The sequence below is a fragment of the Argiope bruennichi genome, chromosome 7 (assembly GCF_947563725.1).
Source record: "Argiope bruennichi chromosome 7, qqArgBrue1.1, whole genome shotgun sequence".
Taxonomy (NCBI): Eukaryota; Metazoa; Arthropoda; class Arachnida; order Araneae; family Araneidae; genus Argiope; species Argiope bruennichi.
The window spans coordinates 112,342,087-112,356,515 of NC_079157.1; the positions used below are offsets into that span (position 1 = coordinate 112,342,087).

The 14,429-nt window shown below is 28.4% G+C and overlaps 1 protein-coding gene across 4 annotated transcripts in view; it reads left to right on the top strand.

Annotated features, from left to right (window-relative positions):
- Positions 1-8,978, top strand: part of LOC129976228 (presenilin-1-like) — a 29,976-nt gene extending 20,998 nt beyond the window's left edge. For all 4 annotated transcript variants that reach the window (XM_056089690.1, XM_056089686.1, XM_056089687.1 and 1 more), the window contains exons 10-12: positions 1,767-1,925; positions 6,828-6,940; positions 8,071-8,978. In XM_056089690.1, coding sequence (XP_055945665.1) covers positions 1,767-1,925; positions 6,828-6,940; positions 8,071-8,226 — 428 coding nt within the window. In that variant the 3' untranslated portion in view covers positions 8,227-8,978. The remainder of the gene's footprint in view (positions 1-1,766; positions 1,926-6,827; positions 6,941-8,070) is intronic.
- The last annotated feature ends 5,451 nt before the right edge of the window (positions 8,979-14,429 follow it).

Below are 14,429 nucleotides of genomic sequence, written 5' to 3' on the forward strand. Positions count from 1 at the left end.
CATTTTATGTAATTTATCTTCATTGTTTGGCATTTTAGAAGGATATTCAAATTATTATTTTTTTTATTATTATTAGTCGATCTTTATTATTGATTTTGTATTTAATTTTTAATTGGTTGCTGAAAAGTTTTTATTTATATTTGTATCTATTTATTTTAGACATAGATTATTTTTTTACTTTAATTCTTTTTCTCAGTAATGTTTTGTATTACTACTCGAATAAATAGTGGTCTTAATCAACGGACTGCAGTACCCACACAATTATTTTTTTAAAAAAGTTCTTCCCCTCCTTCTTTGCTATGTGGATGCTCTATGCTTACTTTGTGACTCTGTGAATCTGATGGTTGACTGAAATAGAAAGAGAAAAAGAAGAAATAAGGTAGACAATGAACCAACAAGCAAAAGAAATGCAGATCAAAGCAATTCATTATGCAGCTCATAAAAACCCACTGATTATACTATTGATTGGTTTATTTGGGGTGGGAGAAGCAAAACTTTTTTCACTTCAAATTTAGAAGTATTTCATGCCAACAAAAAAAACTCAGCATGGGGCATTGGCATTGTTATTATTATTATTTAATTCGTACCCAAAATTTGCCTTTGTTCTCATGGACCCCCCTCTCTTCTCACCATCTCTCTCATTGGATGTTTGAGTTTTAGTTTCAATTCTTGTTGCCTTGATAGAAATATATATGCATTATTGAATATTCAAATTCTTTTAATAGAGGTTACTCTTTGGAAAAAGGTATGTGGATAATTTTCCAAAATTTAATTCAGTTACAAATTTTTTAATGGATCACTTAAAATTAATTATTAATAGTAAAATTAATGAATGTAGTGCACCTTTTTTGATACTCATTTTTGAATTAGCAATATCAAGTTGACTGGGGAGCTTGGAGTGGGATCGGGAAGCTCTAATATTTTTATGTGTTAAACTATCTCTTCAATATTCGCATTTTTTTTTTTTTTTAGTATTATCTACTGGTTATTTAAAATGCAGCAAACTTCTTATGTTGCTTTGAAATTAAAGGTCTTCAGCTATTTATGAGCTATTCAGCTATTTATTTTTTTATTTAAAAGTTCAATCCACATTTTCAAAACAAAGACAGAAATGTTGTTATAGAACTAATTTAAATAGTTTGATAGATTTTAAATAGCATGTATAATTACATTTGTCATGGGACTCTATGATATCTCATATATTGGTTCTGTAAACATATTAGTGCTATTTTTATTAGATGTAGTCAAAATCCTGAATTCAGTAACCTAACATGTTCAGTAATATAAAAATGGAGATGAATCTTGAATTTATATTGTTGAGGGCTTTTTATCTGACATCTTATAAGTTAGAGTGCTTTTGCCTGAAAAACTTTCTTCAAAAGTGAAAATTTGAAAATTAGAATAATATTTATTAAAAGTATGATAACAAATTTATGAATTTCTAGTAAGAGAAGAATTATGAATTTCTAGTAATGTGAGAAGAGGATATTATTCAAAAACACTAATATATAGCTGGTTCAGAAATACAAATTCTGTTATTGTAAAATGTTTAATTTCTTTATGAGTTTAAATTGGCAAAAAGGATAAAAGTAGCAGTTTAACATTCTTGGGGACATAGAGGTCGCTATTCTGTTAGCTAAAAAAAAATAATTCATATTAAGCTAATACTTATATAATTCAAATGTATAAAGTTTTACGGTTGATTTAAAAGGGTTTTACTAATATCTGTTAAGTATTTATTTATTAAATATCATGTTTCCTTGCAGGAAATAACAGTGCTAATGCAGACGCACCTGAAGAAAATGGACCTCGTGATGTTAGAGGAAGTCAGCGTTCTGAGAGAAGCCGCAGAGCTACTGGTTGGTCCAATAGAAATCGTAATCAGTCAGTACCCAATCATGGGGACCACGCAGAAGAAGAAGAGAGTAAGTTTGTTCAGTTAATTAATTTTTTTATGTAATTTTTTTCTACTCTATATTTTATTTTATGCTTCTTTATCTTTGAAAGATTTTTTCAATGAAGCAACCTAGTGGAAAAACCATGCTTCATTTGTTTATGATTTGTAGTATAAAAGGGTAAAAGTCATTAAAAAACTGTTATTTTCTGTTTATACTCTACATCACAGAGTGGCAACCTAAGGCTTCAGAGCTCTATGCAGCTCTTTTTTAAAGCTAACAAATGATATATATAAAAATTAAATATATATATATTTAAATTTCAGAAAAATATTTCTAGCAATATTTTTTGAAAACTGTTAGTCCATCCTAATTACTTTACTTGACTATTTGTCTTTTCTTTTGATGGCATGAATCAATTGACATCACAAGTTTTAAAAATCATGCTTCAGTTGTGGAAATTCCATTAGAAATTATGTATTTTTTAATGAAATACACATTTTAATTTTCTCATATAACATTCATTTAAGTTGTTGTTATAGAATATTTAAATCCTGATATAAGCACTTGCCAAAAGTTAATTTATATATACAAATTTTCTATAATTTTATTTTATAACTGCAATGTTGATAATAAATTAAATTCCATTTTATCTGAGTGCAATTTTATAATCAAATTGCTGATTTGTGACTCTACGTAACTTATTTTGGTAACTGTAATTCTAAAAATTGCATTTAACTGAAAAAGCTAGTTGTTGACCCTTATTCTATATGTATTTAATGATAACTTAGCAGTATGGTGGTAGCTATAAATAAAGTATTTTTCAATGTAATTAGGATTATAAAAGTAGATTTATAACCATGATCTAGTTATATCTATAATAATAGTGTATCTGTTGTTTTTTTAATCAGAAATATTTATATTTTTGAAATGAGGATTCTTTTTTGTTTTTAAACTTTGTGTGAAATATATAAATGATTCAGGGATTTTATAAGTTTTTAAGTTTTCAATGTATCAAGTTTAAGTGATTGATAATTTGATAGTTTTATAATATTATTTATATTTCTATCAGTATTTCCCTCTTATAAAATAAAACTGCTAATGAAGTTAAATCAGAAAATCATTCGCAAGACCGTATTAGAAAATATTGTTAGGATAAATTTTAGTATAGCCATTTAGCTTGTGAAATCATTATTTTATAGCCAATAACCTTCCCATTGCAGTATTTCATACTCTAAATTTGTTGCTATGCATACTTAAAATCCTATTCTTGTAATTGGAAGGTGAAGTGAAAAGCCCTTATATATTTCAAATGCCTTGTTATTGAAACTGAACCTTTTGCTTTTGAGCAAAAATATAAATGTTGCAATTACCAGAATTTAATATCTAATCTCACACAAACAAAGAAATGAAACATAAATATTACTTTTTCAAGGATTAAAAAAAGTAATATCTAAAGTGAGTAGGTCTAGAATTGATAGATTTGTAAAATTATGTAATAAAATGTACAATTTGATTTTTAAAATTACGAATTTGGTTTTTGTGATGCAAAGTTTTAGTGTATGTTCATCTTTTTATATAATCAATAAACTACTAAAAATAACAAAATTGAAAATAAAAGGAAAACAAATTACTATATTCTTAATGTTTTAAAATGTCATCTCTGTAACATCCTTCCCCCCCCCACCTCACACACATATAACCATTATATCATCAGTGTATAATATATATTGCACGTAATTTAATATGCATAATAATATATTCATATATATACAAAATAGATATATATATATATTGTTATTGAAAATTCATAGTCCATAAATTTAGTAATCAATTGGTCCAGCGTAATGGGTGTACAGTGAAACAGTCTAACACTATAAAATAATAAAGAATTATTTTTCTGTAAAGACACAAACACGTAGATAACAAAACATAGTCAAACCACTTACAGTGCACAACAGCACACAAGCATCAAAACAACATGAAATGCTTAAACAGAATTCACTCAACTATTTATGTGAGCTCTATGCGATTGTTATTCAACACACAACTCCATGCTGTCTCAGAAATTGAATGACTTCATCTCTTTTCCCCAGTTTTTTATAGTTCGCATAAAAGAGCAAAGAATGTTTTTTAAAGATCAACATAATATATGTCCTTGTGAACCCATCACTAAAATTTCTGTAGATTCTGGAATCTTCTATTTTGTCTTCTACTGGGGGTTGTCTGAACTGGTATCCATTCAGCATCCATAAGAGCCCTCTGTAAAATTGTCTTCCTTACTAAATGACTTAGTATGCTGGGAAGCAGAGTTACAAAATTGTAACAATATTAATATGCATGACGAAGAAAATATCATTGTGGCATGCATTTGTGTAATATGTTTTATGAAGGAATAACTGGCTCAAACATATAATGAAAACTGCACACTATGAAAAAAGTTCATTATCTTGTAGCATATACATTTTACGAGCTAAACAATAATTTATGACAACTGAAATATTTAATTTTTCACATCAGTCTTCATGATTTATGTATTCATATTCAAAATTTATAAAAATGTAAGTAAAAGCAAACCATTAATATATCTAATTTCATTTAACAGTCATTATTATATGTAACCTTTTACAATATGCTGATGCACGATGTCTGATTAGATTATTCATTTATTGTAAATTAATATTGTTCATTATAAAAACACGATTAAATCTTTTGAATAAAAGTTTATATACATATGTTCTGACCTTTACAAATGTGTTTCAATTAAGTTAAAATGCATTTAATCTCTTTTTTTTTTTTTTTTTTTTTTTTTGCAAAATTAAAAAAAAAAAAGGAATAACAATAATTAGTTTAACCAAATGATCTGATGCTATGCAAATCATCCACACTGTAGTATCTGCTTTCTAAAATTATGAAGTGTATATATTGTTGTATCTCATATAATGCTGGCAATATTAGAGCATAGGTTTGGATTTCAGCCTCATAATATTTAAAAATAATACTCTTTGACATTTCAAAAATATTTTTACACTGCAAAAAAAAAAAAAAGATCTTTATCTGCTATGGAAATATAACTATCCTTTTTAATTAGAAGTATATAAAACTCTCCTTTAGGTAAAATTGTATATTTCAGAAATCGAAAACAACTGAAACAAACGATTAACCTTATGTCTAATTGCCCGTGTCTTGAAAGTGGTTTTGGCAAAAGGTTTATCTAGAATTTTATTTATAGTCATTAAAAAGATTAATATGTAGGAATTTCTGAACAATTAAATTTTAAAAGCAGATTCTTGTTAGATGGAATGAGTGATATTCAGAGAATATGGAAAAATTGGTTAATTCTGGAGTCTTTTCATTTCAATTGTACTATTCAGCAAATTACATTTTATTTAGTTAGTTTATTTCATTTTTCCAAAAAACATTATTAGACCAAATTTTCACATATGATGTTTAATTCAGTTTACAAATTAATACAGTTAAAGCCCTTTGGTAACTTTGGAACTCAACTAAGTCTAACTGCCTAATTTCTGATTGATCTTGTAGAATTATTTGGTCCAAGATTTCATCTACATGCTTTTCACTTCTCCATATGTTGAAAAAAAAAAAATTCTCATCAGAATTTACGTAGAAATGAGTTATGCCTACAGAAGAAATTGCCGGTTTTGCTTTGGAAATCTGTCATTGCATTTGGTAAAAGAGAAATTAATTTTTTTTTCTCCACCATATACATACCTTATAAATATCCAACTTCAAATAATTACAGATCAAAGTTGGTAACAGTTTAGATGGATTTAATTTTCAAGAAATAAGAAAAGTATTATAAAAGTGAGAAGAAGATAAAGAAGTTGTAAATTATGTTAGAAGGATATTAATATTAAACCTACCACAGTCAAATGACAATTTTACAGTGGCAATCTCAATATATTCATGAGGTGTTTAAAGTTAATAGTTTGATGATGGCATAAAGTTGGCTTTTGGTAAGATTAGGAGTACATGGATCCTCATGATTGTTTGGTTCTCATTTACCAATTAGTTTGAGAGTATAAAGAGTTTACATAACATGTTAACAAATGTTTTGTATTTCTTGGCTTCAGTAAGGTAGAGAATTCTTCAAGATTATAAATAGTTTCCTTTGGTATAATGTTTTCAATTATTTGTTGGGCTTCTATCTGGAGAAGATTTTATCATATTTTTATTTATTTATTTGGAGTTCAAGAGGTGTTTTTTTACTAAGTGGTGAATATTTTGCCCCCTCCCCCTTAAGTGTTTTGTAATTTTGAGAATTTGAGATAACTTCTTTTGATATGAAAGTCCATTACAATTAGCACATTTTGGTGTGAAACTTGCTTCTTTTAAAAAAATCAGTTACTAAAGATTCCTTTATAGTTGGCTGCTACGATTTTTTTTTAAATAACTTATTTAATTTATTACAGTATTTTAGTGTAATAAATTCATTGGGTTTGTTTAAATTCAAATTAGCATTACAAATAAGTAAGCTGAATTGTACTTTTAATTTTACATATCTTTTTATCATTTTCACTTTGCCTTCACATGTGCGTAATATTTCTTGCTTTAATAAATTTAATCTTATGACGAAATTCATATAATTAATGTGTTTGAAAAGTCTAATGGTTATTGTTCAGTACTTGGCTACCAACATGCCAAGTTGGTGAACTCCCATTGTTGGTGCACCCTTTTGTAACTGTGCGTGTCATGACCTGCCAGAATTAGGTTTGAACTCCAAACGTGATGCTTACCGTTAGTAGCAGGGAATTAGAACTCCATGCTCCTTATTATAGTTCAATAAACTGAATTTTACAGAAGCATCATATTCTCCACTTTTAGCTACACCACAATTTATTAGCTTATCTTCAGTATCATTTGTAGAGCCAACAACAGCCTCTACAGTTATGTACTTGCTTTTAATTTTAGGGGGAGTGAAACTTGGTCTTGGTGATTTTATTTTCTACAGTGTTCTTGTTGGAAAAGCATCTTCTCATGGGGACTGGAATACAACTTTGGCTTGCTTTGTTGCTATACTTATTGTAAGTACAAAGTTTTTGTTTTCTTTGTATAATCTGAAGGAAATTAAAAATTATTTTGTAGATAATGCTCTGTTAAAATTTAAATTAGAAATATTGACATCTGAACAGCAATAAATTTTATGCCAATCGAATAAGTGGATATATTTGCTATAAAATATAGATTTGATGAGTTCAAAGATTTAGTTGCATTGATCCCAGCTTATTAAAAAAATCTTGATTGTTTACTTTTATGAAAAATTAAAAGCTTATACTTTCTGAACTAACAGTTTTTAATATGTGAGCATTTAGAAAAATATATCCAGAATGAAATATTTTTATTTAAAGATCAAATAATGTATCTGTCCTAAGAACTTTTTAAATTTTTCTTGTAAAAAAATCATTTTTTTATATATATTTTTTACACACTATGTTTATTTCATTTTATTTATAACAGAATAATGTTAATGATGATACTTCCCAAGTTTGAGTCTTTAGTTTACTGAAAATTTATAATTTTAGAAGATTAGATTCTAAATTAATTGGGCTGAAGACTTGTATTTTCTCATTAAAATATATTTCCAATAAATTTATACTTTTCAAAAATGTTTCTAATCTTATACAGTTCCAGTTCGTCATTTGTGGGAGATTTTTGCTATATGCAGGAAGTTATATTTCACTTACAATAGCTATAGTTTTTGAATGTTATTTAAACATTTTGTGTGTTATTTTATAAACAATTACAACATTCAAGATTTAATTCAAAATTTTGAGAGGGAAACAAAATTGCTGTCTTATAATATTGTAAATTTACTCATGTTTTTTTCACAACATAGCTGTTTATATATTGTTAACTATGTTGCATTAGTATTATTGCTACAATAAGGACAGATCTCTAGATTTACTGCTGTTAATTTATAATTTTGGTGTCCTCACTGATCCTAATTCTACAAATAATCAATGCTTAACCATCAGATTGTCTAATATTAAATTATGCATAACTTTTATTTTACATAATACTTGCTTTTACACGTATATACATATAAGTATATGTTTATTCATTTTCCGTAAATGATTTGTTAACTATGTAAAAAAAATCTATTTTTAATTAGAAAACTTTCTATTTCAATAACTTTTAATTTTATTCTTTTCAGGGTCTATGTTTGACCTTGCTCCTACTAGCTATCTTTAAGAAAGCTCTTCCCGCCCTTCCAATCTCCATTACTTTCGGATTGATATTTTACTTTACTACAAGCTCTTTGGTTCAACCATTTGCTGACAGTCTTGCAAGTGAACAAGTTTATATATAATTTTTTGTCATTGATCCTATATGCAATATGTGTCTGTATATAAATGCTTTTCATTCATCTATTTGTATGTGGATGTTATTTTGACATGGACATTTAATTTATTTGTATTCTTTGTCAGATATCAATAAAATTATTTTATTCGTCTGTGTAAGTATATTTTATAATGATTTAATTTTTTACCTTGTTCCAAAACATTCATTTTGTAAAAAATAACAATTCTCATAAAATACTATATTGTATATAAATACTATATATATTTATAATGAAATCTCTTAATCTAATTTAAGTCTTTATAATTTCCTAACTTTTATCTTAATTTAACCCATATTAACTTCATTCTAAAATGTTCTCTTATTTTCTGATCCAATTTGCACTTTTTTATTTAATTAATTTTACATGCACTGTATAAAATTGTTCACTTCAGCATTTTCCCACTATCCAAGTGAAGGGATAAAAATCCTTTGTTTATCACATTCTTTTAAAGATACCTAAATTTCTCTTTCCTAAGACTTCAAGTGTCAAAGAAATCCCTATCAAAATCTCACAGTAAAGCCATTGAAGGGAAATATGTTAGTCAGTTTTGCACTTGTATTGTAATGGAAATCAGTTTTATTGTTGTCTCTTTCCTAACTATGCTTATTGTCTGTTTCTTTTGCTCTTGTGTCATGATGTAGACTGATATATTTCTTACCACTCATTTTTTGTATGTAATCTATGCCTGCCCTTGTGAAATAAATCGAAGTTTAAAAGTTTCTGTATTTCTTCTATTCGACCACACAACTGCTAAAATTATGTTTTACACATGTGTGTGCGTATGTTAGATAATTGTATTTCTTCCATATTGATAAGGTGAGGGTTTTTTTTTTTTTTGTCACTTTATTCACAAGGTAAATTTTTTATTGATTGCAAATATACTTCCCTTTTCTTATATTACTTTAAAAAAAATTTCAAATAATTTATTTAGCAGCTTGACATCTTTTATGGATCAAAAGCAAAGATGACCAAATGGTAAGGTCTTGACTTCGAACCACAGAACTCAAGGTTCAAAAACCGATTTTGCTAAAAAGATCATTATGCAAATAGGCTTGGTGCATTAATTAATCTGATATTGTGGACCAAAGTCCCCCTATCAGTGTTGGGCTGAAATTTGAAAAAGAAGTGCCAGATCTAATTTTAGTTGTGGAATTGTTACACAGAAAAATAAATATAAAAATTTTAAAACTGAATTTTGTTCAGATATAAAGATTTTTAAATGATATGTTTATTATTATTATTCGATCATCATTGTTTTGAAATTCCTGAAAAGGACTGTCCTTCTCAATGAATTCATTCCATCTTGACTTATTATCAGTGATACTTCAATTAACTGATTTAATACTGTTTGAATTCCTATGAATATAGTCAAATCATCTAATTTCATGCTTTCCTTTATGACATGAAAATTTCCAGAATTTTTCCATGAAATCTTTATTTATGAAGAAAACTTTTGTTTTCGTATCTCTTTTTATCACATTAGTTGACAATAATCCTATCCCAAAAACATAAATAAATAAAGAGAATGCAATGAAAGTATCTCTTACTAAGTAATTTTTTTAATAAATAAACATAAATTATTTTTATCTTGTTGTATCAGATGTATAAAATAACTAATATTTATATATTTGTTAAAAAGTCTTGTCAAAGTTAGTAGTATTTATTAACTTTTATTTTATTTTACGTTTTCTTATAGATTAATATTGTTTAAAACTAAACTAAACACTAAAATTAGTTTATTTTTTATATAAAGTGTGTTATGAAATTTTTTGAAGTATATACCATGAATGACAACGTGCTTTCCTACTTCCTAAAGCCAGCTCAAGCAAGGAAAGATGTTTTCAATCAGCTGGCATGCAAATAATGTTGTCTACTTATTTCATCTTTTGGTGTAGCTTGCTTTCATTTACATTTTTTTTTTTCCCCATCCACTTCTATTCCACCAACCGTATTTTTTTCCTGAAGAAATCTATTGGGTTTGTTTTTCATAGCACTGGAGTAATATGTGGCCATGATATGCTATTCAAAAACAGTTGAAAGTTATCATAGCCCAAGTGTTTAAAGTATAAGTCATAATAAATATGGCAATGACTTTATAAAATAATTTTTTTTTAAGTTGTATGCTTGATAATTTAATAAATTTGCAAATGAATATTTGATTATCTGCAATTATTATTTTGTTTATTTTTGCCTTCAAATTATTAGAAATAGTTATTTAGGCCCAAGATAAATAAATCTGCCAGCAGCTTCAGATTTATAAAAGCCCTTAACAATCAATGAGCTAAAATGATTTAGCCTGTTAAAAAGATAAATTATATAGCTTCCTTCCATACTATCAACTTTAATTTTCACCTATTATTATATATATGAGATAGTCCAGTGATTTTCTCGTAAGATTTCGGATATCTTGGATTATGAGAATAGTTATATTGCCGCATTGAAAAGAGGCAGTGGACTCTCCATGGCCGAATGGTCATAGCACTGATTTCATAATCAAGAGATCATAAGTTCGAATCTCGCTAGAGACAGTGTCATTCACAGTCTGTATAAATATTTAATTCCTTGATTTTATGTTTTCCTATATTTCGTGTTCCAGAAGATTCTGGTACTTTCTTTAGTTTACCAGATAAGTGTTCTGGACTTTTTTTACTGTTTTCAGAAAAGTATTCTGGAACTTTCCCTGTTAGTATAAAAGCAAAAGATCTGTCAGTCACTGTGTTCTCAGTTCAGAGTTTAGTTAATAAATTGGTTTAGCTCTACTTCTTGTGTGTGTCATTGAGTTCCACACTAGAGTACCTATGTGACAATGTTGCAATTTTGATTTTCTTAAGTAATTAAGAATGCTGGTAGTACTCACCTTGGTCTTGTCAAAAGATGCATAGTTTTAGATAAAAGTGAAAGTATAACATTTTTATATTGACAGTTCTGACAGAGTAAAAGAAAAAATTGTCACCCTCTTTGTAAAGAAATTATCGCTTGAATTAATCTATTTAGTATTTTTTTATTACTTAACAATTATCTTCCATTTCTAGATTATTATTATCTTTTGTTTAAACTATATTTTAAATGACAAATTTTTCAAAAAAGATTTTTTATCAATATTTTTTAAATGTAAAGTAATGCATCTATAAATTAAAAACAACTGTTTCGTTTTCATGTCATATATCTTTATGTTCATAAAACTGTTTCTTGAGTTTTTCATATGACCAACATTTAAAAATATTATTATTTACAAAAAGACTAACAAAAATTTATTTTTAAAATCCATTAAAGAAGCACAAACTTGATCCTAGGCCTAATAGAACTTTTAATTCCTAAAATAAATGCGTCCGGATCGAGTAATTAATTTCATTACATTTGCATTCGAAGCTAAAGGTTGTGAGTTTTCCATAACTTTATACTGTGGCAGATTGAAGAGGATACCACTTCCAGGGTTTGAATTATTTTCTACTTTCAGGGATGGGGATGGAGATGGAATTTTCGTTTGTGTACCTTTTGATCTTGTTTCTGTTGGATCAAAATTTTCTACATCAATGTATTCCCCTTCATGAATGCTTTTAGAATTATTTTGTTTTAAGATATTGCCTTGCAAATGATTTTCAGTTCCTACTGGTATTGTTTTAGTTGGATCAAAATTTACTGTGTTGATCTTTTCAATTTCTTGAACACCTATAGAATTAATTCGTTCTGAGACATCACCTTGCGAATGGCATATAGTTGTTGCTTTCTGATCTGATAAATACCATTGGGCCGGTTGTGATGAGGGTACAGTTGTTGGATCTCTGTCAGTGGTAAACCATCTGCAATGAAATAAAAAAAATATTTCCTTTATTTTACATTAAGTGGAATAATTTTGTTAATATAAATTTAATATTAGATATGGAGATTATGTGCGATATTTTTTTTAATTAGGGTTTATAAAAAATATTTTCATTTTTTGTATAAAAAGTGTTTTTATTTTTTGCAATCAAACTTTACAACAGAATAAATGAATACAAAATATAATCCCCCATATTGATGATTTTATGCCAGGTAGAGGAGGGGGAAAAGGGCTTTTTTTTTTCTGTTTATTCTTTTGTCTTAGGAACGAAAAAGTCTTAGGCACCTTTTCCCTAAATCGTCCATATTCGAAAAGAGCTTACAATGAAGAAAGGTAAGATGAATTTGAGCAGAATGTTGTAGTGGGAAGGAATAAGATCCGGATTATATGGCGATGAGGTAAGAGTTTGATTCTTTCGAGCTCCAAATATTAATTTATTCTGCAGTAGTTGCATTGGAGACGAAGTGACTCTCGATGGGTAAAACAGAATACATCCTATATATGGTAACGTGCATCCCTTAAAGTTGCACACATTCTCATGATAATAAAACAGTTCTTGATATTCCTAAATATACTCCTAATTTACGTATTAAAAGACCCCGTAATATTCTGCTTTAACCCCCCACACACACACACACTTTTTGTTTTTCTATTTTATTTTATTCTACTTTAAGTTTTTCATATCCTTTATAAATTTCCCGACAGTGTCTTCCCAATCCTTGTTGCACCTCCTATCGCATCCTGGCAGCAATAGAAACTTGAGCTTCATCAAGCACCTCCCATCTCATCTCCTGCTAATACTCACTTAAGCGACTTCCTTGGACTTTTTTCGAAAATGATCACGGCAAATATTGAAAGCAAGTTTTTCGAAAAGTCTTTCATTTACCGGAGATTAAGCCCCAACCCTAGGGGCTAGGCGCTCCGTTAAACATATCATTAAAGTTGCACACAGTAATAATAGCGTTTTGGAGCAATAATTCACATAAACAACGTCACATCTTGTGGCTTAAATCTGGGAATCTCCAGATCTGTTCCATTTATATTGCTAAGCTGATAAAGAATATCCACCTATCTTCTTCTAAAAGTAATTCATTTCTCACAAAGAAACAGTTTTACGCGTGTGATTTCTTTTTATTAAAATCTTTCACTGCACAATTCGAGATTAAAAAATGCATTGGCCTTTAATATAACTCCAAAATGAATGAATTGCTCAGAATTCCATCAATCACTACTTGTAATGATTTTTTTTTTTAATCGTCCTTGTTTTGCGCCCGATTGGACTACTTGTCCGAAATCCAGCCATTTCTTCTGATTATATGAATTTCTTAAATGTAGGCTCTTTTTATTACATTTCACTATTCATCGGAAGAACTGAAGATCCTACCTATTTTCTTGAAGAGTTTTTCAGAGACTTTTGAGGAGGTTTCACTTCGAATCAACTACAAGCATTTCTCAATCCAACTCTGATATAAATTTTTCATCGTCAACGTGCACTAACGTATATACCAAGTATTTATTCTACGGCGTGTTGCAGTTAGCTTCAGAAATCTTGAAACAAAGACCTCGGCAGCATCAACATTTGTTAAACCGAGTTACGGGCAGTCAAACCTATAGTTTTTTGGACCCTCTCCAACATCAAATTTATCTTATTGCGAGTTCGAACCCCGCCGGCCGAAGATTCCCCGCGTGCTTGCTGGATCAGGGGTGATCGTTTTCTGATTCAGGTCTAAATTACGATCTGTGGATGAATGAATGAAATGCGTGAATGAAGTCCGTCCAGTAAAAAGGGTTGTGACGTGTGAGTAGCTAAGTCGTACTCTTGGCCCTAGTTAAACCCGATAAAAACAAGAGGCGCTCCCCCTTAGGCTTAAATCGGCTGTCTTCGAATCTGGCTTGTCCGTGGCAAGTGCCGTAAGTAACAACAACAACATCTTATTTAATGTGTATATAAGCAGTTTTAAATACTATATAAACTAAAATGAGAAAACATTTAATCACTGATCTCTGGATCTCTTTCATGAAATTTGATCTCAATATCTCGCATATAAAAAAAGTATATTAAGTTTCGATTTAAAAGTATTTTCAACAATTAAAATAAGCTCAATTCATATAAAATATATATAAATTGAATTCCTTAGAGCATTATTCAGTGGCTTCAATTAGAGAAGAAATTAAAAAAAAAAAAAAAGATGAATCGAAATAAATTCTAAAAACTAATCTGTAGGTAAAAAAAAGAATTACATTCCGAAATTTAAACAATTGTTGACATTCATTCTTGTAAAGCGATATACCATTATTCTTGTAAAGCGAATGAACTTATAAATATAAGGTAGCCAACCAACGGGAATCA